Genomic DNA, 26518 nt, shown 5'->3' on the forward strand with positions numbered 1-26518 from the left:
AGAAAGCAAGGTGACATATTAACACTCTTCACATCTTGAAGGTGTTACAATTTTTCTAGGTCACTTGTGTCTCATAGCCAACATGCTACACATTGCTGTTTTCCTAACACTTGTCATCATTTTGTTCTCCCCTGAAATTCTTACCTTTACGCATTTACGTGCCTGATTTTCAAGGGTGCCGAGCATTCAAAACTTTGTCTGAAGCTACTGGAAGCTGCAAGTGGTCAGCACCTCTGAAAAATCTGGTCCTATTTTGTACAAAGTGATGCACTGCAGACACGTATTCAACCCATTATTTTTGTATCTGGTGTTTGTTAAAAACTGGTCTGGCATCTTCCCACAGTGTTGATTCATCCTAGCAAGAACTCTGCTAAAATAGCACATGGGGCACCCTCTGGTCCCTAACAAGTTATTTCCTCTGGCAGACACCAAGAAATGCTGACAGGTAGAGGTAGATCTTGGTTGGGACCTTGTCTCCATAAAAAGATTTCCCTCTCTGAAGTGTCCACTAGCTGTATCCGGGGCACACCAGAAGGCGTGGATATCTGGCAAGCAGGTGAACTAACCTACCTGAATGTTTTTTTCACAGTCTGTTTGCTGGTGAAGGGACAGCTCACTTTCTAGAACAAATTTCTTCCCACACTTGTCGCAGATCTGCATACGCCTGTGAGTGACGTTCATGTGCTTCTCCAGGTACCAGCGTGTGTTAAACACCCTGGGGCACTTCTCACAGGTCAAAGTCTCCTTTTCTTCACACTTTGATTTCTGCACAGGTGCCTTGGGCTCCTTTGCAGCTTTCTTCTTACGCTTGGGGGGCTCCACACTCTTTCTACGGCCCCTTGTAGTTCTGGGTGAAGGGGAAGTTGTGGCCGCTGCAGCAGATGCAGCTCTCCTTGTTCTCCTTTGGGTAACACTAACTTTTTCCACTCTTTTCTCTTTTTTCTTCTGCCTCTCATTTTCCTCATCATCATTACTGTCTTCAGTGGCCTCTTCCCCACTGTCACCCTCCTCTTCCTCACTGCTGGTCTTAAGAACAGCAGTCTCTTTGGACTGGGAGGGGACACCCTTCTCCCCTTTTGAAACATTTAATGTTTGGTTGTTAAGGTTTACCTCCACTATAATCTGCTCCCTTTTGTAAGTCACTTCATCTTCCTCCTCTTCTTCCTCCTCAGAGTCGTCAGAGTTCTCTCTATCTTCTTTCACAGCCCGGACCTCTCCCACCGATCTGTTCTCCCTGAAATATGGCTGCTCCTCCCGTTCATGGAGATGTGGTTTACCCATTTTGCTGTCCACCAACACAGAGTAAGGGCTTCCTGACTCTCTTTTGTATACTTTGGTGGACAGATCAAGTTCCTGACTGGCAGCATGATAAAATGTGGGTGGCACTTGACCACGACGGCTTTCCTCTTGCGCCATCCCTGCCACCTGCCCGGCACAGTTTTCAATCAGCTGTTGGCAAGAATTGGCTGTTTGACTCATTGGGGGGTGGCCCTGGTTCATTGAGCACCTTTGATCCCAGAAAAATCAAGTAGCTGTGAAAAATGATGAGTTTTCAAGAACGATGCCTGTTCCATCTAGACAGAAAGACTAAAATATGATTTTTCCTGGTGTTTAGCACTGAAGCTTGAATCACAGAATTCTGGTATTATGGCAAAAGCAGAGCAGTAGTAAATATTCTTCTGAAGAAAGTAGCCAACCAATCTCCAAACATTTTATCTACAAAAAAAAAAAAAAAAAATGGAGAAAATTAAGTCAGTGTTTTTAAAAACAATTGAAGAAATTTATCCTCTAAACTCCTTGTTTTCTTTCCTTATGTACAATTTACAGAGAACAGGATCTCCCATATCAACGCTTAATTATTCATTATGGTTACTGGTCTATTCTTCATACTGACAATCAAAAAAGTCTTAATTCCACTAATTATTGGCAACTAAGTAGAACTCAGCAGACCGTGAGAGAGGAGACCATTCAAAATCTAAAATAAACTGGACCATGCTATTAGATTGGGGTGGGCAATAATTTTTGATGGGGGGGCCACTCCAAGAATTTGGAAAGTGGTCAAGGGCTGCACTCTTCCATGATATTAATGGAAGAGGTGTGGGGTCTGAGATGGAGTTTAGGTGAAGAAGGGAGTGTGAGGTAAAGGGAGTTTGGGTGAAGAAAGCAGTTGTGACCTGAGGCACTGGACTGGGGTGGCTGGACTGTGACCTAGGGCACGGAATTGGGGTATGCGGGGTGCAGGGGTTTGGGTTGTGAGCTAGGGAAGGAGGGGACTGTGATCTGGAGTAGGGGATTGGGGTGCCAGATCTGGAAGGGGGTATGGGTGCAAGAGGGGGACAGAGGATTTGGGTATGTGGAGTAGGAGGCATAAGGGTAGAGAAAGGAGGGGCTGCGGAGCCAGAGGCAGGCTCTGGCAAGGAGACTTACCAGCCAGCAGCCAGTTCCTGAATTAGCCTCCCTGCCTGCCCCACCTCTGCACAGGCTGCAGCAATGTACTCTATGAATCACTGCAAGCCCTTTGTGCTTTGTGGCTGCCTGCTATTGAAACAGGTAGTTCCCAATGGCCAGTTTTTGGCCAGAAGCCAGCCAATGGAATCGTGCTGGGGGTGGAAGCAGATCCTAAAGCTTTCCTCCCCTTTCCTCTGGTCTTAGTTTTTAAAGTGAAACTGTCCCGCAGCTGCATTTCTGAGCTGCGTGCAGGTGAAGTGAGGCAAGCATCTGTGGGCCAGATCCAGTGGCTTGGCGGGCCAGATTTGGCCCACAAGCTGTATTTTGCCCATGCCTGCATTAGATCCATAGCTTATAGTCGACAATTTGTGATAAAGGCCATGCACAATAAATAAAAAAAGATGGTGGGTATCTTTCTAAATTAAACTTATGTCTAAAGGCATCCTGAATGATGGCCTTCGTCAAACCTCTTTCCTTCACCCCCAAAATGTTTGTTTTCTGTTTATCTTTTGCCTTAAAAATTGACGAGTGATGTACTCTGTTTTCCTGGAGGTCTATGGAAAGGTGGAAAACTGACAGGATGGCAGAGTCATGTTATTAAACCTAATCACTTGAGAGGGGAAGTGATTTTCATTCCGGTGTAGTTTGGTTAAAGATTCAGCACACAAGTAAGGGCTGAGAAATCTTGCAATGCTCATGTGAGACTACATCTAAACTGATCTTCCAACAAAACCTGAGAATCGAATATTTCAGATTTATCAAAGATAAATACAAATATTTCAGATTTATCAAAGATAAATACAAAGTATTTTTGGAGGAAGGTGGGCATATAATCTTTTCAAATCTTCTATCTGTATCAAAAGAAGCCAAAGAGGCTCGGAGCCTATTTCTCCCTTTTGCAGGTCAACTTTAAGTCATCAAACTCACTGCCGTGCTCAGTAACACCAAGTAGACAATTTCAATGTGCTGCAAAAAAGTTACACCAGAACAAGAACATCTCAGATCAAAAAGGCCATGAAGAATTCTGTACATATGCCAGCCTAGATAAGATGTGTCACCAGACAGGAAAGTTCTGTCGAACAACTGAGAAAGCATCTCTATGCAGCCTCCTCCCTCTTCTACCCTCCAGGTTGTGGTAGAATGCAAACTGATTATGTGCCAAAGGAAATTCTATTAATGTTCATATGCATGAGTCTCACTGAAAATGTTTTCACCTTGCAGCAGTAAATTAGAAGACATCATGTGTCCAGTTGCTTGTTTCCACCTCACAGATTCTTCATATAACTTCCATTTAAAGGACCTATTCTCATCTTTTTCAGCTTGTGCCCTGTCTCATGGTCACTTATGTCCCAATCTAGTAGACAATCTATCAATCTAAATTTCACTTGCAGTAATAAGAGTTGGAGTTTGACCAGTTCACCAGAGTTAATGCTACTACTTCCTCCTGCAAAAAATACCACGTGATTGGTGTTCCCTGTAAGCGGTGTGCTTCTATGGCCACTCAGGAGAGATTTAAATGCAGCCCAGCTGATTAGCGGAGGGCCCACAGACAGATGTGTTTCTATTGGTGGTACACATTTGTACATGCTCCAGTTCATGTAGAAAAATGTATTCTTCACATTGATAGAAAAGATTAGAGGGAACACTGCACATGATCTCTACCACTGGTAATCAGAACTTCAAGTTTATTTCTCACTCAGAAGATGACATTTCCAAGAACTCAATATAAGAAAGTCAAGACAAGCTATTGGATTGAATGGACAATATAGAGAAGTAGATTTGAGACATCAGCATAAATGTAAGTGTTAAAAAGTCATGCACGAAAGCAACAGTACCTAGAGAGGGTGCAGAGGGAGGGATCCTAGGACAAGCCTGAGAGAAGCCCATAGGAAGGAGAAGGGAGGATGACAAACCACCAAAAAAGGAGCAATCAAAAAGCTGGGAGAATGAGAAACACCAACTACTAAACTGGTGAAGTTAGGAAGGAACTTCTGCTATGAGAAGATTATTATAAAACTTTCTACCTCTAAGGCAACTTTGATTTAACAACACCACATAGTGACACTTATGATGCTATTCCTATGCAATACTCATCCCATTAACAGAGCAAAGCATGTTTTGGTACAATTCAGAACCATTTACATGCACTAAATTGGCTTCATAAAGGAAAAACTAAACATGACTTAAGTAGGAAGAATACTATAATACAGCTGTACATTTTATTACACACTTCTTTCCACAGTGAGTTAATAATAAAAACATTCTCAAAGCCACAAATATGATAACTTCATTCCAGATGCAGCTGAATACAAATTTATATAAAGAAGGCGGCATATTTTGCATTTTTTATTCAAACACCTTAAAGTGTTCAATTAAAATACTAGAAAAAAATTATCTGAGTAAAAGATTTTATGGTAAACAAATTCTTTATACCAGTGGTGCTTCTCCTAGAGGGATACAGACTACCAATGGTCTACAAATCGTGCAGGGAATAGGGATGTGAATAGTTAACAGGTGTGGCCCAGGTGTGGCACAGGCAGAGGGTGCTCTAGCCCAGCCAGAGCAACTCCTATCCATGGCACCGCAGGCAGGGACACTCCAGATTGGCCAGAGCAGCTTCTCTCTGTGGCAGGGGGGCAGAGGCAAGGAGAGGGGTTCCCCCACTCCTCCTTTAATTGGTTAAGTGGTTAAACATTACATTTAACTGATTAACCAATTAAACAAGATTTTACATCCCTAGCAGGAGATGAGAGACTGCAAGGCAATTTGGGCCCAAAGAGGTACTTACAAAGTGGTCTGCCAAACAAAGTGTGAAATCTACCATAAAGCACTCCTTCAACAGAATGTAACAAATCTGTCATATAACTAAGCAAAATGTGTTTGTCATAAAAGAAAACCATACCTAGGTATTTCATAAGGTCATTGAACAGATCTAAACTGTATGGTTAAAACTAGCGGTATATATAATCAATGACAATATAACACCTGAAATAATTTAAAATACTGCTATAAACTAGAAGAAAAATAAAATTACCTTTTCATTGAACATAGAGGAATTTTTGTCTTCATATAAATTAAAAGTGTTTATCACCTCTGATTATTTTAGGAACATTCTATATAATAAAAACCACCCTATATGAACATTTTACCACTTCAAAAGCAAAAGAACTCATTTTGAATGGTATCAAAAGCTGTTTGGTCTTAAACCACTGCACTTTGCAGAAACAGTAACCTAGTTTCACTTTGAATATAATATTTGCAACCCTCCAGGGACCCACAACTTTCGAACAAAATTATTTCATTAACTGCCACACACAGATGGTAATGACTTTATACATTAATACAAACAATGCACTGCATCAGAAAATTGATGTAAACAGCTTGAAAAGAAATAGTGCAAAAATATATCCCTTACTAGCAATTGTTGACAAAAATATAGGAATCTTAGTTGTGAACATTCAAAAAAAAAATTCTGTTTCTTAAAAAGTGAGATGCTGTCTCAGACCATGAAGACCTCTTCAGACTCTGAAAGAATGCTTTTCCCATCAAATGACAAATAGGAGAAACACAGGCTCACTTTTTAAAAGAGCACTCAGATATCTTGTTTCAAAATAATGCTTGGGTAGGTACATCTCACTTCAAGCTCTGGAGAAGTTGTTTAATTATGATGATGAAATGAATAATTATGATGCACCTGCTGCCATTTAGGAAATTTGTATTCAGAGACTAAATTGGAAAAAACTAAAAAGTGAGGTTACCAGAGTTAAAGGCATAAAACCCAGAAACAAGTGCACCAAATCTTGACTTGCAGACAAATGTGTAGGTGGAGGAAGCATCTACGTGGGAGGAGCATTTCATACAATGCTTTTGCTACTTCTAATGAAAAACCACATTTCTTCATGTTATCTGTACTAAAAATAGAAAAAGAAATCTACCCTGCAAGGAACTTGAACAATTATTTGTTTCAACTTTGCAAACAGCTCCTACTGAATCAATCAAGACCAGCCTGAGTCTAATGTACAGAGTGCTATTGACTATACATTTTAAATTACCACTGTTCAGAGTAGTATGGCTGAGACCAGAGTGAGAAAATCTGGCTTTTATTCTTAACTCTGCCACTGATTCACCATGCGACCAGAGACAAGTGACCTCTGCACAACATTTCCCCATCTGTAAAATGAAGATAACATCCCACCTTTGTAAAACATTGTGATCTATGGATGAAAAATACTAAACAATTATTCCTGCTTAGCACGGTTCTCATGACTCAGACAGCTGCGTAGCTGACAAATACTGCACACAGCGCCTGCTCCGCAAGTGACCTTCATTCTTATGCTACCAGTCCAAATGGAGGGGGGCATGCTCCATTATGTCCCTTTCCTGGATGACTTATGGAGGCTCCCATGGAAGACTAAATGAAACATTCTCTACCACTCCACAGCCATGTATAGCACTGGAGGAAGCTCCAGAAGTGACTGTGACTTAATTCTTACCAGTTGGGCATCTATCCATAGAATTTCCCCAATATCAGCAGTGATTAACTGCCGAAGATACTGGTCTGTTTTCACTTTGCTTCAGCTTTGCAAACCTAAGAGTACAAGCAGTCTCCGACTTACGCGGATCCGACTTATGTCGGATCCGCACTTACAAACGGGGCTTTTCTCGCCCCGGAGCTCGCGGGCGGCGGGACCGCCCAGAGCGCAGCGGTCCCGCCACCGCGTCCTCCGGGGCGAGAAAAGCTGCTCCAGGTCTCCCTGGTGTGCTGGGGGGGAGTCCCCCCCAGCACAGCAGGGAGACCCGAGAAAAGCCGCACAGGCAGCGGGACCCCGCTGCCCATGCGGCTTTGCTCCTTTGCCCCGGAGCAAAGCCGCACAGGCGGCAGGGTCCCCCGCCTCTGCGGCTTTGCTCCTGTCTCCCTGCTGTGCTGGGGGGGGACTCCCCCAGCACAGCAGGGAGACAGGAGCAAAGCCGCAGAGGCGGCGGGACCTCTGCGCCTCCGCGGCTTTGCTCGGGTCTCCCTGGTCTGCTAGGTGGGGAGGGGGCGCAGCTAGTGCGCCCCCCCCCCCAGCAGACCAGGCTTTTTTTGTGGGACGCCTGGGGTAGAGCAGCTGGGGTGCTGCCGGGTTGGTCCTGCAGGGACCTACCCGGCAGTGCCCCAGCTGTTCTGTCCCAGGAGTCCAGATTCAGCCCCTGTTGAAACTGATCAGCGGCCGATTCCAGGAAGCCGGGGGGCAGAGCAACTCTGCCTAGGGCTTCCTGTAGTCAGCAGCTGATCAGTTTCAGCAGTGGCTGAATCTGGAGCCAGTTCCGACTTATATACAAATTCAACTTAAGAACAAACCTATAGTCCCTATCTTGTACGTAACCCGGGGACTGCCTGTATCTATATAGAGTCAATGCAGTGGTCTCTCTGGAGACATGGAAAGAGTGCACTGCACAGAGTTTATACTCAGTTATCACTCAGAAGACTGATTTTTGAAAAAATAAGTTTCTAGCAAAAATAAAGTTTAGACTGTAGACAACTGGTGGCACTTGCTTGTGAAAGCGCTGTACTCAACACAAGAAATAGTGAGTGAGTGAAGTTTTCAAGTCCTAATCTCTACTACCTACTCCTTGCAGAAGCGCTCCAACTTCCATCACAAAGTTTTGAAAACTGAGAACTGGTTCTCACCAAGGAGAAAGAAAAAGATTCCAACTAGCTGACTCAGGTTATGTCTATACTGCACCGCATATATCAACATAGCACTCACGTGTAGATGAAGTTTATGCCAATAGGAGGAGTTCAGTGTTACAGGGCAAGCATCTCTGCAGCTTTGCAGACAGAAGCTCTCTTCTATTGGCACAGTTGTGGCTCAGTGAGGGGTTTGAGAGCACAAATATCACAAGCTGGTGTGTTTTTTTCACACCCCTTATCAATACAGCTATGAAACCACTTTTCCCTAAAATGGGAATGGTTTTCTTAACAAGGCTTTACTATGAACTGAAAAACACAAATGTTGGATTTTAAAAAATAATCTCCTAAACCAATTTCTGCTTCTGTGAACCTGTATTCCTTTACCTACCATGAAACTTCAAGGCACACTGAAAGATACAAAAGCCTCAATATATTCAGACACTTTGAAGAACAGTGGCTTGAAATAAAACAAAGGTGCACAAGAGAACTCATTGGTAGTTAATGAAACAATATTTGATACAAGTTGTGTCATGTCAATATTAGTGATAAAGTAATGATGCTACTATACTTTAATAGGAATAATTATGGAGTGTCACTGCATGTAGATAATCATTGCTTTTCTTAGTGTAAAATCATTGCTTTTCTTAGTGCTTTTCTCAGACTGTGAGGGACTCCAAGAAGATCTCACCAAACTGAGTGATTGGGCAACAAAATGGCAAATGAAATTTAATGTGGATAAGTGTAAAGTAATGCACATCGGGAAAAATAACCCCAACTATACGTACAGTATGATGGGGGCTAATTTGGCTACGACAAATTAGGAACGAGATCTTGGAGTTATCGTGGACAGTTCTCTGAAAACTTCCACACAAAGTGCAGCAGCGGTCAAAAAGGCAAATAGGATGCTAGGAATTATTAGGAAAGGGATAGAAAATAAGACCCAGAATATCTTACTGCCCCTGTATAAAACTATGGTCCGCCCACATCTTGAATACTGTGTACAGATGTGGTCTCCTCACCTCAAAAAAGATATTTTGGCCTTGGAAAGGGTTCAGAAAAGGGCAACTAAAACGATTAGGGGTTTGGAACGGGTCCCATATGAGGAGAGGTTAAAGCGACTGGGACTTTTCAGTTTAGAAAAGAGGAGACTGAGGGGGGATATGATAGAGGTCTATAAAATCATGAGTGGTGTGGAGAGGGCTGATAAAGAAAAGTTATTTATTAGTTCCCATAATAGAAGAACTAGAGGACACCAAATGAAATTAATGGGTAGCAGGTTTAAAACTAATAAAAGAAAGTTCTTCTTCACACAGCATGTAGTCAACCTGTGGAACTCCTTGCCAGAGGAGGCTGTGAAGGCTAGGACTATAATAGTTTAAAGAGAAACTGGATAAATTCATGGAGGTTAGGTCCATAAAAGGCATAAAAGCCAGGGGATAAAATGGTGTCCTTGGCCTCTGTTTGTCAGAGGCTGGAGAGGGATGGCAGGAGACAAATTGCTTGATCATTGTCTTCGGTCCACCCTCTCTGGGGCACCTGGTGCTGGCCACTGTCAGTAGACAGGATACTGGGCTAAATGGACCTTTGGTCTGACCCAGTACGGCCGTTCTTATGTTAAATATCTTAACTAGTTTACATATGAAAACCACAAAGTACTAGTGCAAAACAAGTAGTAAACTAAAATCTGCCACTTAAAAGATCCAGAGATAGGCTTTTTCTGATTTGTCTGTGGATTTCCATTCTGAAGCAAATTATTGAAAAATTAAACCAAGCGCTGACTTATCTAATATGGATGTCTCTGCAGATTTAATCATGGGATGTACTACAACAGAGGTGGGCAATAAGTGGCCCACAGACCTCTTATTGCCCACCTCTGTGCTCCAAGAGCTGTACAACGAATAACCTATCCTATTACCAGCCAGATTTCAAGAGACATGTTAGCGGAACACTGAACTATCACATTCTGCAGTTGTTCTTAATTAATGAAACAGACCTCTATAGAGACTTAGCACAAAAGACCGTTAGGTGAATTTAATTTGCATTAGGACCTTTACAACAGCAAATATTAAAATTCAGGTCTGCAGCCATATTTCTAATGGTTCCAATGAGATAGAATCATAGAACTGGAAGAGATATCAAGAGGTCATCAAGTACAGTCCCCTGCAATCATGCCAGGACCAAGAACCATCTAGACCATTGGTGACAGGTGTTTGTCTAAACTGCTCTTAAAAATCTCCAGTGATGGAGATTCCACAACTTCCCTAGGTAATTTATTCCAGTGGTTGACCACTCTGATAGGAAGTTTTTCTTTACGTCCAACCTAAACCTCCTTGCTGCAATTTAAACCCTCCTCTTTGTAATCACCTTTTAGGTACTTGAAAACTGTAATGCCCCCTCTCAGTCTTCTCTTTTCTAGACTAAGCAAACCCAGGTCTTTCAATCTTCCCTTGTGGGTCATGTTTTCTAGACCTTTAATCACTTTTGTTGCTTTTCTCAGGACTTTAACCAATTTGTCCATATCTTATCTGAAATGTGGTGCCCAGAACTGGACTCAGTACTCCAGTTGAAGCCTCATCAGTGTAGAGTACAGTGGAAGAATTACTTCTAGTGTCTGTGTTTACTGATATTTAACATCCCTAGTGTAACTGAATAGTTGATTAATCACATAAATCCTTAATGATTACTCGACTAACCTATAGTCCATGGGGATGCGGCCAGCAGCCAGTGTGCTTAGCTCCACCCCAGAGGGACCCCCTGCCATTCTGTACTGATGCTTCTGTACCAGACAGCAGTGTGTGTGGGGGGGGGGGGCTGATCCGCGAGGGGAGCCAGGTTATAAAACCAGCTCCTCTCGCAGACCAGCTGCCTATCGCCTTGTGCTGCTACTTCTGATACAGAGGCAGCAGCGCAGAGTGGCAGCAGCCCCTGTTCAGGGGGCAAGATTTGAGCTCCCAGACCCGGCGCAAGTTGGAACTGAGCCAGGTTGCCTGCCTGGCTCCTAATACACTTTAAATGCAGAGACGCAACAGGGATAGGTTCGCCTGGTCAGCCTCCTAAAAAATGGCAGCGGGAGGGAGATGGAGATGCGTGTAGTCCATAGCATTAACCTATAAACTTTTGCTTATCGGTTAATTGACTACGGTATCACATCCCTAGCTTACCCCATTCCTGCTGATGCATCCCAGAAAGATATCTCCTTTGGCAATAATGCTACACTGTTGAACGGGGTGGGCAAAAGGGCCTCTGTGTGCCGAATTCAGCCCGCCAAGTGGGTTGATCCAGCCTATGGAGGTGTTGCCGCTTCCCTGCCCCCAGGCCAATCAGGGCCTAGGAACTGAGGAGCGCACGGTGCTTAGAGTCAACCCTGGCGGTTGACTAAGCGCCACACACCGCACTCCTCCCACCCGCAGGCCAATAGGGCCTGGGGTGGAGGGGGGGAGCGTGCAAAATCTCCTTCTGCCCTGCAAGCGCAATACTCCCTTGTAGCATGGGGGCAGACTTTGTGTGCTCCCCCCACCTGCAGGCCCTGATTGACCTGGGGGAAGCATGCAGCTCAGAGGGGAGGGGCGGGGGGGGGGGAAGGGCAAGAAAAGATTTCACATGCTCCCCCACCCACAGACCAATCAGGGCCTGTGGGTGAGGAAGCAGGGAAGAGTCCTAGCCCCACCCCTTCTAGGGGAGACCGGGGCTACTTCAAACATTTCTGAAGTGGCCCCCAGTCAAAATTTTTTGCCCATCCCTATTACTGACTTATTTGTATGTGTGCAATCGAGATTGTTTCCTCTTAAGCGGAATACTTTGCATTTGTCCTTCTTGAATTTCATCCTATTTACCTCAGACCAGTTCTCCAATTTGTCCAGATTATTTGGAATTTTCATCCTATCCTCCCAAAGTACTTGCATCCCCTTCGAGATGGTTATTATCCATAAACTTTGTAGGTGTAGTCCCTATGCCATTATCTAAATCATTAAATGAACAGAGCAGAACTGGTCCCAGAACTGATCCCTTTGGAACTCCACTTGTTGGGCTCTTCCAGCATGTCTGTGAACTAGATCTGTAACTAAAAGTAGTCTCCAAATCTATGGATCGGGAAACTTCTGCAAGCACTACATTAACATAGGGAAAAATTGAAAATTATATTATTTCAGGACTCTTCAATATTATAATCCCTGAGTCTTTTATATATGTTGTAGACAAAATTGTCTAAAAATAACCACAAAAGCTAAGACAACACAATACATGCAGTCCCCGGGTTACGTACAAGATAGGGACTGTAGGTTTGTTCTTAAGTTGAATTTGTACGTAAATCGGAACTGGCGTCCAGATTCAGCCACTGCTGAAACTGACCAGCGGCTGACTACAGGAAGCCCGAGGCAGAGTTTCCAGCCGCTGATCAGCCTGGAACAGAGCAGCTGGGGCGCTGCGGGGACCAACCTGGCAGCACCCCAGCTGCTCTACCCCAGATGTCCCCAAGTCAGCTGCTGCTGAAACTGATCAGCGGCTGATTCCAGGAAGCCCAGGACAGAGCAACTCTGCCTCCGGCTTCTTGTAGTCAGCCACTGGTCAGTTTCAGCAGCGGCTGACTTGGGGACGCCTGGGGCAGAGCAGCTGGGGTGCTGCTGGGTTGGTCCAGTAGTGCCGCTCCTCAGTGCTACTGGACCAACCCAGCAGCGCCCCAGCTGCTCTACCACAGCGTCCGCGAGAAAAGCCTGGTCTGCTGGGGGGGGGGGGGCGCACTAGCTGCGCCTCCCCCCCCAGCAGGCCAGGGAGACGCGGGCGGCGGGACTGCCCAGACGTGCTGCAGTCCCGCTGCCCGCATCCTCCGTGGCTTTGCTCCACGTCTCCCTGGTCTGCTGGCTCCCCACCCAGCAGACCAGGGAAACGCGGAGACGCTTTTCTCGTCCCGGAGGACACGGGCGGCAGGACCGCGGTGCGTCTGGGTGGTCCTGCGGCCCGCGTCCTCCGGGGCAAGAAAAGCCCCGTTCGTAAGTACGGATCCGACTTAAGTCGGATCCGTGTAACTCGGGGACTGCCTGTATCACACCTAGATAATTAGGCTACAGATACACCACTAATATAGAGTATACCAGTTTGGAGTAATGGAGTTTTAGTTCAGACCTTCTTCTAAGCATTTCAAATCACTACATCCCTAAACCGTATTCAGAGCATGTCTAGGGCAACATGGTGGTTAAAATATAAATGGCTGTGCCTCTACAGTAGCTCTACCACCTGTTCAGCTGCAACCATGATAAAAATGGTGGAAAACATGTTAAATGGTAAGAATTTATAAGTTCTACAAGTGCCAATGCTGAAGTTGTCTCATTGTAACTGGGTCTGCTCGCATAGTTTCACTATGCTCCTGTAAACTTTCAAAACCACTTTGTGCAGTATCTCCTATATTCCTAATTACTGTACTTTGTTTTGACCTACAAACTTCTGTAATGTTATGCATACCAAGATGTGTTTTACAAGGAGAAATGCCTGCAAACTTAAGACTTTCTTCTTTCCACAGAGCTCCCCTCATAATGCATTAGTACTGCAACCATTAGAGGAGAGCTATGTGCAGACATCCTGAACAGGTCTACATTAGCCAGAATGGCCAGTGCAGGCACATTACCATTAAAATAGTTCATATCAACCTTTTTTTGCTGGACTGATACAAGAGACGCTGTTATATCTTCTCAGTGGTAGAGATTTAAAGCATAGCTCATGAATTCTATTCCCAGTCAGAGAATCAGAGAATCACAGAATCCTAGGGCTAGAAGAGACCTCAGGAAGTCATCAAGTCCAGCCCCCTGCCCAAAGCAGGACCAATCCAACTAAATCAACCCAGTCAGGGCTTTGTCAAGCCGGGACTTAAAAAACCTGTAGGGATGGAGAGTCCACCACCGCCCTAGGTAATCCATTCCAGTACTTCCTCACCCTCCTCAGGAAATAGTTTTTCCTAATATCCAACCTAGACCACCCCCTCAATGCAACTTGAGACCTTTGCTCCTTGTTCTGCCATCTGAAACCACTGAGAACAGCCTTACTCCATTTTCTCTGGAACCTCCCTTCAGGAAGTTGAAGGCTGCTCTCAAATCCCCCCTTACTCTTCTCTTCTGCAGACTAAACAAGACCAAATACCTCAGCCTCTCCTCATAGATCATGTGCTCCAGACCCCTAATCATTTTGGTTGCCCTCCGCTAGACCCTCTCCAATGCATCCACATCCTTTCTGGTGTGGGGGTGGGGAGGAGAAGGGGGCACAATAATCCAGAAGTGGCCTCACCAATGCCGAATAAAGGGGAATAATCACTTCTCTAGATCCCCTGGCAATGCTCCTCCTAATGTACCCCAATATGCCATTAGCCTTCTTGGCTACAAGGGCACACTGTTGACTCATATCCAGCTTCTCATCTACTGTAATCCCCAGGTCCTTTTCTGCTGAACTGCTGCTTAGTCAGTTGGTCCCCAGCCTGTAAGAGTGCTTGGGATTCTTCTGTCCCAAATGCAAGACTATGCACTTGTCCTTGTTGAACCTCACCCAGTTTTTTTTGGCCCAATCCTCCAATTTGTCTAGGTCACTCTGGACCCCATCCCTGTCCTCCAGCACATCTGCCTCTTCACCTAGCTTAGTGTCATGTGTAAACTTGATGAGGGTGCAATCCATCCCCTCCATCCAGGTCATTAATAAAGGTGTTGAACAAAAACATCCCTAGAATCGATCCTTGGGGCACTCCGCTTGAAACCGACCTACAGCCTGACATCGAGCCATTGATCACTACCCATTGAGCCCAACAATCTAGCCAGCTTTCCAGCCACCTTACAATCCATTTATCCAATCCATACTTCCTTAACTTGCTGGCAAGAATATTGTGAGAGACCCTATCAAAAGCTTTGCTAAAGTCAAGGTACATCACATCCACTGACTTCCCAATGTCCACAGAGCCAGTTACCTCACCATAGAAGCTAATCTGGTTGGTCAAGCATGACTTGCCCTTGGTGAATCCTTGTTGACTATTCCTGATCACTTTCTCCTCTTCCAAGTGCTTCAAAATGGATTCTTTGAGGATCCCTCCATGATTTTTCCAGGGACTGAGGTGAGGCTGACTGGTCTATAGTTCCCTAGATTGCCCGTCTTCTCTTTTTTAAAGATGGGCACTACATTTACCTTTTCCCAGTCATCTAGGACTTCTCCCGCTCTCCACGAATTTTCAAAGATAATGGCCAAAGGCTCTGCAATGACATTAGCCAACTCCCGCAGAACCCTAGGATGCAGTAAATCCGGACCCATGGATTTGTGTATGTCTAGCTTTTCTAAATAGTTCTTAACCTGTTCTTTCTCCACTGAGGGCTGCCCACCTCCTTCTCATACTCTGTTGCCTAGTGCAGTAGTCCGGGAGCTGACATTGTCTGTGAAGACAGAGGCATAAAAAGAACTGAGTACTTCAGCTTTTCCCACATCATCTGTAACTAGGTTACCTCCCTCATCCAGTAAGGGTTCCATACCCTCCCTGATCATCCTCTTATTGCTAACATGCTAGTAGAAACCTTTCTTGTTACCCTTCACATGCCTTGCAAGTTGCAATTCCAACTGCACTTTCACCTTCCTGATTCCTCCCCTGCATTCTCAAGTAATATATTTATACTCCTCCCTAGTCATCTGTCCAAGTTTCCACTTCTTGTAAGCATCCTTTTTGTGTTTAAGCTCACCAAGGATTTCACTGCTAAGCCAAGCTGGTTGCCTACCACATTTGCTTTTCTTAATGTGCATAGGGATAGTTTGTTCCTGTGCCTTCAATAAGGCGTCTCTAAAATACTGCCAGTTCTCTTGGACTCCTTTCCCCCGTCATGTAAGCATCCCAAGGGATCCTGTCCATCAGTTCTCTGAGGGATCCAAAGTCTGCTTTTCTGAAGTCCAGTGTGCGTATTTTGCTTCTCTTTCTTCCTTTGGTCAGGATCCTGAAATCAACCATCTGATGATCACTGCTTCCCAGGTTGCCACCCATAGCTACTTTCCCTACTAATTCCTCCCTGTTTGTGAGCAACTGGTCAAACTGCACATGGCCTCTGGTTGGTTCCCTCAGCACATGTACCAGGAAGTTATCCCCAGCATTCTCCAAAATCTTCCTGGATTGTCTGTGTTCTGCTGTTTTGGTCTCCCAGCAGATGTCAGGATGAGTAAAGTCCCCCATGAGAACCAGGGTCTGTGATGTGGAAGCTTCTCTTAGTTGTCTGAAGAAAGCCTCATCTACCTCATCCACCTGATCCGGAGATCTACAGCAGACACCAACCACAACATCACCCCTGTTGTTCCTGTCTCAGTCTAAGCTTAACCCAAAGACTCTCAGCAGGCTTTTCTATATACTGGAATTCTGAGCAATCATACTGCTCTCTTACATACAGTGCAACTCCTCCTCCTTTTCTCCCCAGCCTGTCCTTCCTGAACAGTTTTTACCCTTTCATGACAGTGCTCCAGTCATGTGAGTCATCCCACCAAAGTCACTGTTATTCCAATCAAATTGTAGTTCTTTGACTGTGCCAGGGCTTCTAATTCTTCCTGTTTGTCTCCTAGGCTTCTTGCATTCATGTATAGACACGTTAGATAACTAGCGGATTGCCCTACCTTCTCCATACAAATCAGGGGTCCTCCTCTGTTGCTCCTTCCTCCTTGTACTTCTTCCGGGTATCCCACAGACTTTCACTAACTCATGCTGTGATGCTGGGCAACTTGACTCCCCTATGTGTAACATAGGTTAGTACACATCTAAGGTTTTTTATCACTATAGTATTCGTAGTATTGCAAATCTAACTTGGGGTAAGGAAACTTGCATTTGAAAAGTGCCTTCAGATAACTGGACTGAAGTGCTTTATGTAGGCAAACAGTATTCCTGTTACTGGTTCCAGAAGCTCATATAATGAAGTAATCAGATAAACAACCAAGCAGGATCCTGGGTCGGAGACTGCTCCAGCCCGTGGGGCTCCTGGTCCCAGGGCTGGGGCTATGAGGCTGTCGCCAGCTTCCAACCCACACTGACACAGCCCTCTGCTGCTCCCGGGCATCGGTTAACCAGTACTCAGTAAACATCACTCAATTAACCAGTTACCTATTCATATCCCTGCCCCTAAAATGATCTATTTGCTTTGGTGGATGTAACCAGACCCTATAATTTCCAACGAGATAGCAAGGAGAGAGAAGTAGAGGCATAACAAATACTATGATGCTTCGTCAGATCTGAAGCGAAGAAACACACTTTTTTCCACAGCTTGGAAAATATATGTCTGTAGCAAATAGGAATCTCTCAGAAAAATGCCACCAGCTTTTGAATAACCTATGCTTTCATTTTCAAGTAATATATTTTTTTAAAAACTATCTTCCAATCAAATGTACACTTTTAATGCATGTTCTCCTCTGGAATCAACACATGCACCTTCAGTGCCTTGGCTACTATTTACAACTTTGCCAAGCCCAGAGTGAAAACTGAATGGAAGAATCAAGATTTAGATCAACTTCATGTCCTGAGAAAACTATGAACAGCTGTAGAGGTAGGCTGAAGAGATTCAATGGTGACAAGGACACAAATCAGAGGGTTGACAATGGATATTTCAGCAACATCAGCCTTGCAATAGTCTGGGATTTTTAATATGGGAACAGAAAAAAAAAAGAGAACATCTAATTAATAAACTGCCAACAAGAACCAAAAAACATGGAACTATTGAGCAAGAGCTAGGAACTAGTAGCAATTCTGCCTTTTCCCAATAGCCAGAGGTTGGTGGATGAGGAGAGATGTCTGAGATACATTAAGACCTTTAACATTAGGACCTTTAACTTCATCAAGTTCTGTGGGTTTTACATGTCTGATGAGTAGCTGGACAGATGTGAGAGTGGCTAGATAAAATATCTCTCTGACGTCCATTTGCTTATCTCATGACCCATAAATTGGGTAGATTCACGGAAGACACACAAAATCAGGAAACTGTCTTCAAAGTTAGAAAAGTAAAGAAGAGAAAAAGATTGATTTAGGGGAGAAGTAGGAGAAATAGAGAAGGTAGTAAAGAACAAAAAGTAGAGAAAGAAAACATAAAGAGCATGCAAAATGGGAAAACAGAAAGGTTTCAGACACTGACAACAATGAATTAAAAGATAAGCCATGGATTATTAGAACAAAAAAAAACCCCATACAAAACCAAAAACAAAAATAGAGTGCATCCAGAAAGGTTAAAAAGGTACAACAAAACCAAGGCAGACATAGTGAGTCTCATTATAAGAAAACAGAAAGCTAAGAAGTTACAATTAACAGGACACAAATTGTTTTATACCTTTATACTGCAGGAACCTTGGCTTACAAACACAAGGACATAGCAGGATAGCAAAGGTGTTTTTTTAAAACTTGACTATTAGATTTAATTCTTGGCTACACTGAAGATCTGCACAACTGGAGCATTGGTTCTCAACCAGGGGTATGCACATGTCTTCCAGGGGTACACCATATCATTTAGATATTTGCCTAATTTTATAAGTCAATAAAAACTAAAATTTCATACACAAAATGACTTGTTTACACTGCTCTTTACAGTGACATTTAAGTACACTATTTATATTCCAGTCCCTTTATTTTATACTTATATGGTAAAAATGAGAAAGTAAGCAAGCAGTTTTCAAGAAAGGTGAAACCTGGGATATGCAAGATAAACTAGACCCCTGAAATGGGTACAGTAGTCTGGAAAAGTTGAAACTCACAGTAGCCATTTTTGCCATTATATGACATGGATGAGGAAGATTGATTGCTATGTAATTTGGTCCCTGTCTAAAACTCCAGAAAAGTTATTTTTGAACACGAGCTTGTCTTTTCAAAGTGTAAGTTAACTAAAAATCATATGCATTAAAAAAGATTAAAAGCCAATCCCATTTTGATGCATGTCTCTAGAAAGAAGAAATATTAACAGCAACCTGTATCCAAGTACAATGCTACATTACTGAAAATCCAGGTGCATTACTGGTAGCAGATGCCATCCCATTGTGACTATTGCAACCAGCTGTACTATCTATTTGCCATTCTTTTCTCCGAGTAAATCTCTAGGAAATCCAGATATATTCACAGATCTGATCACAATGAAAAAAAATAGGGAATCAGAAGAGGTGATGATACTAACCAACCCTTATTTACTTAGGATCAGTTGTACTGTTAACTATAGCTGCATCCCTTGATCCACTAAGACTGAAAATCAAGAACAATTAGCTGGGTCAGGGATACAAATTCCATGTTGTATTTTATGAAATGAGCTAATTTGCAAGGAATAAACAAAACAAAAACCCAGAAAAACGAAGTGTGTGTAGGAAGGAGAATTATTAGAGTTACCATTTAAAAAGAAAGAATATCTTGCTTGATTTTTTTAAAATGAGCTTTAGCTGAAATCCTAAGAGTGTCCTATAGATATCCAACAGAACTACAGTGAAGCCATCAGTACTGTCATCTTTTAGCAAGCAGATTAACATCCAGTAAATGTCCAATCTCTCTGCTGATTTTAATTTGCTGCCGTCATTAACCACTAAAATTCTCACTAGACCTCGTCTGTGATTTTACCTCAGACAGCATTGATTTAGACATTTAAACATTCAAACAAATAAAAGTATGCAGATCATAGAATGCCAGCCCATACATTTTCAACTATAAAGCCCACAGCCTGAAAAAAGTTAAGCAAATCTGTATTCTTTTATCCTACTTGATTACCTGTCTCCATGATGTGTCTCTAGGTTGGTTACCTCAGATATTCCTTCAAAAGTAAAGGGCACATTATTCACAGCACCAGAGACTGATGTTTCTGTGTTTGATTTAGAGGGTCTAGGATAGACTCATAAACTGAACACTGAGAGCAGTTCTGGCCAGCACCTATAGTCAACATTAGGGTTTGCTTCAGTCGGCCTCCTGCAGTGGGGACAGTACCAAACTCGGCCTAAGTAAGCTGACTCCAGCTATGTATTCTCCAAAGCTGGAGTTGTGTACCTAAGCCGACCTTCCAGATCTAGCATAGCCCTGGCCTAACAAACTAAAAAGTTTTCAATGCTTGGAAAAGAATGAAACTGCCTGATAGTTTCATTTCAGGGTACAGTGAGGAGCTTAATATTGTTTCACAAGAACTCAAATCTCCTTGCCAAAGAAAGAATACAGCCGGTCCTCAACTTACGAAAGAGTTACATTCCAAGCACTTGGTCGTAACTCAATGTGTTCGTAAGTCGGACCCCATTCATTTCAATGATACCGCGCTGTTCGTAAGCACCAATTGCCGTTCGTAAGAAGGGCCTGCGCTTAATGGGAGGCTGGTCGTAAGTGCGGCTGGTTGTACATCAATGCGTTTTTAAGCTGGGAACTGGCTGTAGTAGCTATCCTCAACTCTGAAGGCTAATAGCATATTTTTAAAAGTACTCTTTTTGGCAGTCTCTTAAACATTAAGCACAGATAAGAACTCAAGGGTGGATTTAGATGTTTTTGCAACTATACTAAGAAAACATTTTTGAAGCTTCATAACTGCAAGTTTATCTAGTATTAAACCATTTGTTGTAACAAAAAGCAAGCCCATTACAGAACTCTAGAGCTCCATACAAATACAAAATTGGTAACTGCATCTGCAAAAATGATCCACGGGTATCCACATACATGTTTGCAGATGGCCATTGATATAAAGTGGATTTCTGCAGATTTGCATGGCTCGACAGAACTTTTTCCTATATTCCATTTTTAACAGCACTTTCTCCTAAAATACTAAATTTTCCAAATTTAGGAGTAAAACTGCAAGCAAGAGCTCCAGAAACACTGGATGTAGCTCTGGTTGCAGAAGTTTGCAAAGCTTAGGATGGCTAAAATCTGAGTATGTCTCCCAAGAGAAAACTATTGGTTCAAAATCTCCTCAAGGAAGTGTGTCTGAAAGCGTCAAGGAAACTATGCAAGATGGTTGTACGAATGAGTTCGAACTGCTGGCATGGCAGCAGTACCCCAAGAGTTTCACACTGTCCAAATGTCTTAAAAGAATTTGATAATTTCTATTAATGCATGTTTAAAAGATTAAAATGCATTATAAACTAAATTACCAAGGTTTTCATTTTAAAAAAATGTCATTGCTGTTTAGGGGATGCATCAGTGTACATGTTTCAATGGCTCAGTTAACCTTCACAGTTCCATGTAAGCAGGGAAGAGGAGGGAGGTGGCAGGCAGGAGCTGGTATGCATGATGAGAAGCCAGCTTGTTCACATGGAACTGTCTCCCCCAACCCACATGTAAACATGTACCTGCTGAATATGTGAGCATTTAAACATTTCCCAAAAATAACAAATTTTAACACTGCTATTACAGTTGGGGTAACTATTTGAGTTTCACAAAATGCAGAACTTAATTCTGCAAATGCTTAAGGAGATAACTTTATTCACATGAACTCAAAGTTCAGCATGTGCACAAGTATTTGCAGCATCTGAGAAAAAAGTATACTTTCATTAAAAATTTAGAGGCCTAAAGTTTGTCACTTCAAAACAAAACCACAGTGTTAATAAAAATAATTGATACTTACAATACAAAAGTTAATATACACACAAAGGAAGAAGCCTAAAATTAGGGTCCTAAATACATATTTAAGGCACTTAAGGGTAGGATATTCTAAAGCATCTATGTGATTCAGGAGTATAAATCCCATTGACTTCAAACCCTGATGGATAAGTATTAGCTTGGTTGAAATATATTAGCATTCCTGATTTATAAAAATTCAATTTATCTGGAGATGGGTTGCAATTAAGTATCAATTATTTGACTTTGTATTTCTACAGCAAAGATCTTAATAATGCCCTGGACTGCTCTTTTTCAAGTATAGGTGAACATTTTAAATGCAAAGCTTCTTGAAAGACAAAATGCCATGTAAAATCTGAAATGCCACTAATGATTAGTAAATTAAAGAAACATACAATAATTTAGTTTAATAAACCCAGTTTAGCAATTTAAGATAAAATGGGAAGAATATAAAAACAACTAACAACACAAATTAATTTTTTTTAAATGTGTAAATGTTTTACAAATAAAAAATTGGTTACAAATTTTAAATGTTTACTTTTAAAATTATGATTTTATCCAGTTTATCTTCCAATAAAAAGTCAAGTATTATATCTCACGGGAGGCCAGCAGTTCTCATAGCAGAACACATTACATGATCAGCTGCTCTGTGTTGTAGAAATTTATGTGGTTGGAAATATTTCTGTAATATTAACCCAAAGAAACAGATTTGCAGACAAGATTAGCTTCTCAACAGGTTGCCATTTTTTTGCCCCTACAAAAGAAATGTAACATAACCGGAACAGACTTGCTGTTTGTACAGGCATATTATGGCACTAATATGTATAAAGTAGGGGTGTGAATGTTTAATGGTTAACCGGTGGGGGATGGAGTAGCTCTGTGCCTGCTGGAGGCTGCTTCAGCTCTGCAGGGGGCCAGCCACAGACAGGAGCTGCTCTGGGGTCAGTCTGAAGCAGGTTTTTTTCCCATGGTGGGGCCCAGGCACCCAGGGGGTGCTCCAGCTTGGTCGATGTAAGCCCTGCCCCTCCCCTTTAAACATATTGTTTAACTGGTTAACGAATTAACCAGTTAACCAATTAAATTGGATTTTATATGCCTAGTAGAAAAAGAATATGTCTAAATATAAATATTTATCCTTGCAGTTTTGGAATCACCTAAAACACTTTTATTCCTGTCTTAGAAATATGCTGCCTGCACGCTATTCTTTAATTAAACCATTCATATACAACAAATTCATATACAAGTACCTAAAAGAGTGTTACAAGGAGGAGGGAGAAAAATTATTCTCCTTGGCCTCTGAGGCTAGGACAAGAAGCAATGGGGCTTAAATTGCAGCAAAGGAAGTTTAGGTTGGACATTAGGAAAAACTTCCTGTCAGGGTGGTTAAATTGCCTAGGCAGGTTGTGGAATCTCCATCACTGGAGATATTTAAGAACAGGTTAGATAGGCATCTGTTAGGGATGATCTAGATGGTGTTTGGTCCTGCTGCCAAGACAGGATTTGATGGCCTCTTGAATTCCCTTCTAGTTCTAGTATTCTATGATTCTATGCTAAGGATGAAAGATGCTTTCTTATTTACTGAGGTCTAGCCAAGGCTAGCTGTATGAGTTTAAAGGATTTTTTCCCACAAACTCTTAGGCTAACTACATAAACTCCCCGGGCTCGTCTACACTGGCCCCTTTTCCGAAAGGGGCATGTTAATTTTACAGGTCGTAATAGGGAAATCCGCGGGGGATTTAAATACCCCCCGCGGCATTTAAATAAAAATGACCGCCGCTTTTTTCTGGCTTTTAGAAAAGCCGGAAAAGAGCGTCTACACTGGCCCCGATCCTCCGGGAAAAAAAGCCCTTTTCCAGAGGATCTTAGATAAGATAAGATCCTCCGGAAAAGGGCTTTTTTTCCCGGAGGATCGGGGCCCAGTGTAGACGCTCTTTTCCGGCTTTTCTAAAAGCCGGAAAAAAGCGGCGGACATTTTTATTTAAATGCCGCGGGGGGTATTTAAATCCCCCGCGGATTTCCCTATTACGACCTGTAAAATTAACATGCCCCTTTCGGAAAAGGGGCCAGTGTAGACGTAGCCCCCTAGTTCTAAATGTGGAAGACATTTCCTATATGTATACAACCACAAAGTTTTCATTTTTATATGGAACTAGTAGATTTACCCAGCATTGCTCGGGTCCATAATTTGGAAATTCCATCAACTGTATGTTGTCTCTTCATGCCTATAAACTCTTATTCACTAGGCCTTTTTTGTTATAACATATAGTCCATTTGGTTTCCAATACGGTTTGAAAACTAGAAGAAAATGTTAAGCATTGATTTAGCTGTGCCAAAACAAAGCAATACTCCAAATTTCTCCATTTTATCTCTTCTATAATGTTTATTGAGAAGCTATCCTATTCCAGATTCATCCTATTTTTCTGTCTCATCTTGGTTCAGTCTCTTTCAACATTCACTCAGTTATACCAATGCTGAAGACTGTATTAGCTTTGGTGATTCTGTCTCTTTTCCATTTGCTTCTCATAAAACCAATCCCATACCAAGCACACAGTTTTTTGGGCAAACCAAACTCTTATGTTGCTCTAAGTTTTAGGAAGCTGTATACCAAATTTGGTGGTGCTAGCTCTTTCGTTTAGGAGGAGTTCTATATCAAACAGACAGGCAAACTCTCTCAAAGATACAGTAGATTACTCAACTCGAACTGACATATGAATTCTCACATTCCCTAACCCTAACACTCAGGCAACAAAAGCAGATTCTCCCAACAGCCTACATGTCCAAATTGATATCTTTAAAATCTAGCTAACTTATTACTAAATTAGAAACCTCCTCATGAAAGATATACTCTCACAGGAAAAGTTGAACCTCTTTTCCACGAGTGAAAAACAAAAAAGCAATACCACTTAACCCATCAGATCATTTAAAATAACTCAGCGATACAGTACTAGCTTAAAAATGCAAGTGAAATAGCTTCTGCTAGTGTATGTAACAATCATCTTTAGAAAACTAAACAATTACAAGCTATTTCATGCTATAGCTTTATTTTCTTTTTAACTGACTTTACAAATACATCAGACCTAGTTTCTTGTAGGTCAGTTCTAAAGTTGGTAGCCAGAGAAACTCAAATCACTAGCTACAACTGTGCAAAAAAAGAAAAGAAAAAAAAGAAAATACCACTCACGTTACAATAATAAATGTTTAACACCCCCTCTCTAGGCATTGCACAACTGCATAATTACAAAGTCAAAATAAACTACCTAATGATTTTACATTTTATGGTCTCTCCTGAGAAGCTTTCTATTCAACATCTGAACCACTGCTTCTTTATGCTGTCAATATCAAGATGTGAACACAAATTATCCCTGGCTGGGATTGGATTCTCAAACACAGCATCTCAAGCAGGTGAAAAGGGCGGGGAAAAAACTTGAGAAACAAGAAACATACTGAAACCATGTTAGTAATTTAAGTGAAAATGAATTTTTTTTAAAACCAGAAACGATCTGTAAAATGTCATTAGAGATTACAATGCTTTTTAAAATCAATCAATCAGTCTCACCCGTTTGATCTTTTTTCCAATAATATACTCTATGCACCCAGAATCCACACCAATATAATTCAGTGTATGCACATCAGGGTTACACAGCTCAATCCAGTGCACACAAAAGTCTAACCTCCCCATTAAGACCACGTGAATAAACAAGGCGGCCAGTCAATGCCATGACAAATCAAGGTGCATCAGACCATCTTTCACAAATCAATGCTTGCACATCTCCTCTGTTCAGTGCACACCAGCATCATTCTTCTGATTCAGGGCACATACACCACTATCAACAAAGCATGTGCTGGTTGCCATTCCCAGAACAATAAGACTCAGGTCATTCTCTGGGAAAAAAATGCTCATTCCTCAAACCCTCAGTGCATAGGCTACCTCCCCTACACTCTTCCTTAGAACACTTCTACATCCTGAGCCAAAACCTCAGACTGATCCAAAAACATGTGCACATATCACAGCTGGGCTTAACCATTTCATTCTTGTAATGCAGGTACAAAGATATTCACTGCTCTGTGGGCTGCACTCAACCAAGACAGCTCCAGACAAGCTGAACCATGCAGACCGCACTGTTCTGGGGGCAGCAAGTCGACGTGCCTTACGGAGGGGCCTAAAGACAGGAGAAAACATTGCCCATGCCCCCTTGACAGCCCTCGAGCAGGAATCCCCAAGGGACGGAAGCGTCATCTCCCTACCTAACAACTCCGGGCCCAGCAGCAGCTCAGGGGATGGAGGCGCCACTGGGGCGGGTGCACACAGCGGGCCCACAGGTGACAGGGGGAGAGGCTGCATCTGACCTGCCCCACGCCAGGGAAGGAGGAAAGCGAGAGACCCGGGTACAGCGAGCGGCTGGGGGGGATGTATGGAAATGAACCCCCCCACACAGAGGCAGCAAGAGGTTTTGTACAACCCAGCCCCAACCTGCCCAGGCTACAAGCAGCCAGTGCCCCCGCCCTCCCGTGCAACCCTCCAGGGACAGTAGTTGGTGTGCCCCCTGCAGCCCCCCCCAGCACTAGTTGGTGCACCCCCTGCAGCCCCCCCCCCCCCGAGGCGGTAGTTGGTGCGCCCCCTGCAGCCCCCCCCCCCGGGGCGGTAGTTGGTGCGCCCCCTGCAGCCCCCCCCCCCGGGGCGGTAGTTGGTGCGCCCCCTGCAGCCCCCCCCCCCCGGGGCGGTAGTTGGTGCGCCCCCTGCAGCCCCCCCCCCCCGGGCGGTACTTGGTGCGCCCCCTGCAGCCCCCCCCCCGGGGCCGTAGTTGGTGCGCTCCCTGCAGCCCCCCCCCCGGGGCGGTAGTTGGTGCGCCCCCTGCAGCCCC

General features: G+C 43.2%; 1 protein-coding gene across 2 annotated transcripts in view; it reads right to left on the minus strand.

The window, feature by feature from the left end:
- The window catches only part of ZNF652 (zinc finger protein 652), a 53229-nt gene that overhangs the window by 25561 nt on the left and 1150 nt on the right, over nt 1–26518 (minus strand). For both annotated transcript variants that reach the window (XR_012898029.1, XM_075911380.1), the window contains exon 2: nt 571–1716. Coding sequence is in view for 1 of the 2 variants with exons in the window: in XM_075911380.1 (XP_075767495.1) it covers nt 571–1500 (930 nt within the window). In the remaining variant the exon portion in view is untranslated. The remainder of the gene's footprint in view (nt 1–570; nt 1717–26518) is intronic.

This window comes from Pelodiscus sinensis, chromosome 29 (genome assembly GCF_049634645.1).
Source record: "Pelodiscus sinensis isolate JC-2024 chromosome 29, ASM4963464v1, whole genome shotgun sequence".
NCBI classification, from domain to species: domain Eukaryota; kingdom Metazoa; phylum Chordata; order Testudines; family Trionychidae; genus Pelodiscus; species Pelodiscus sinensis.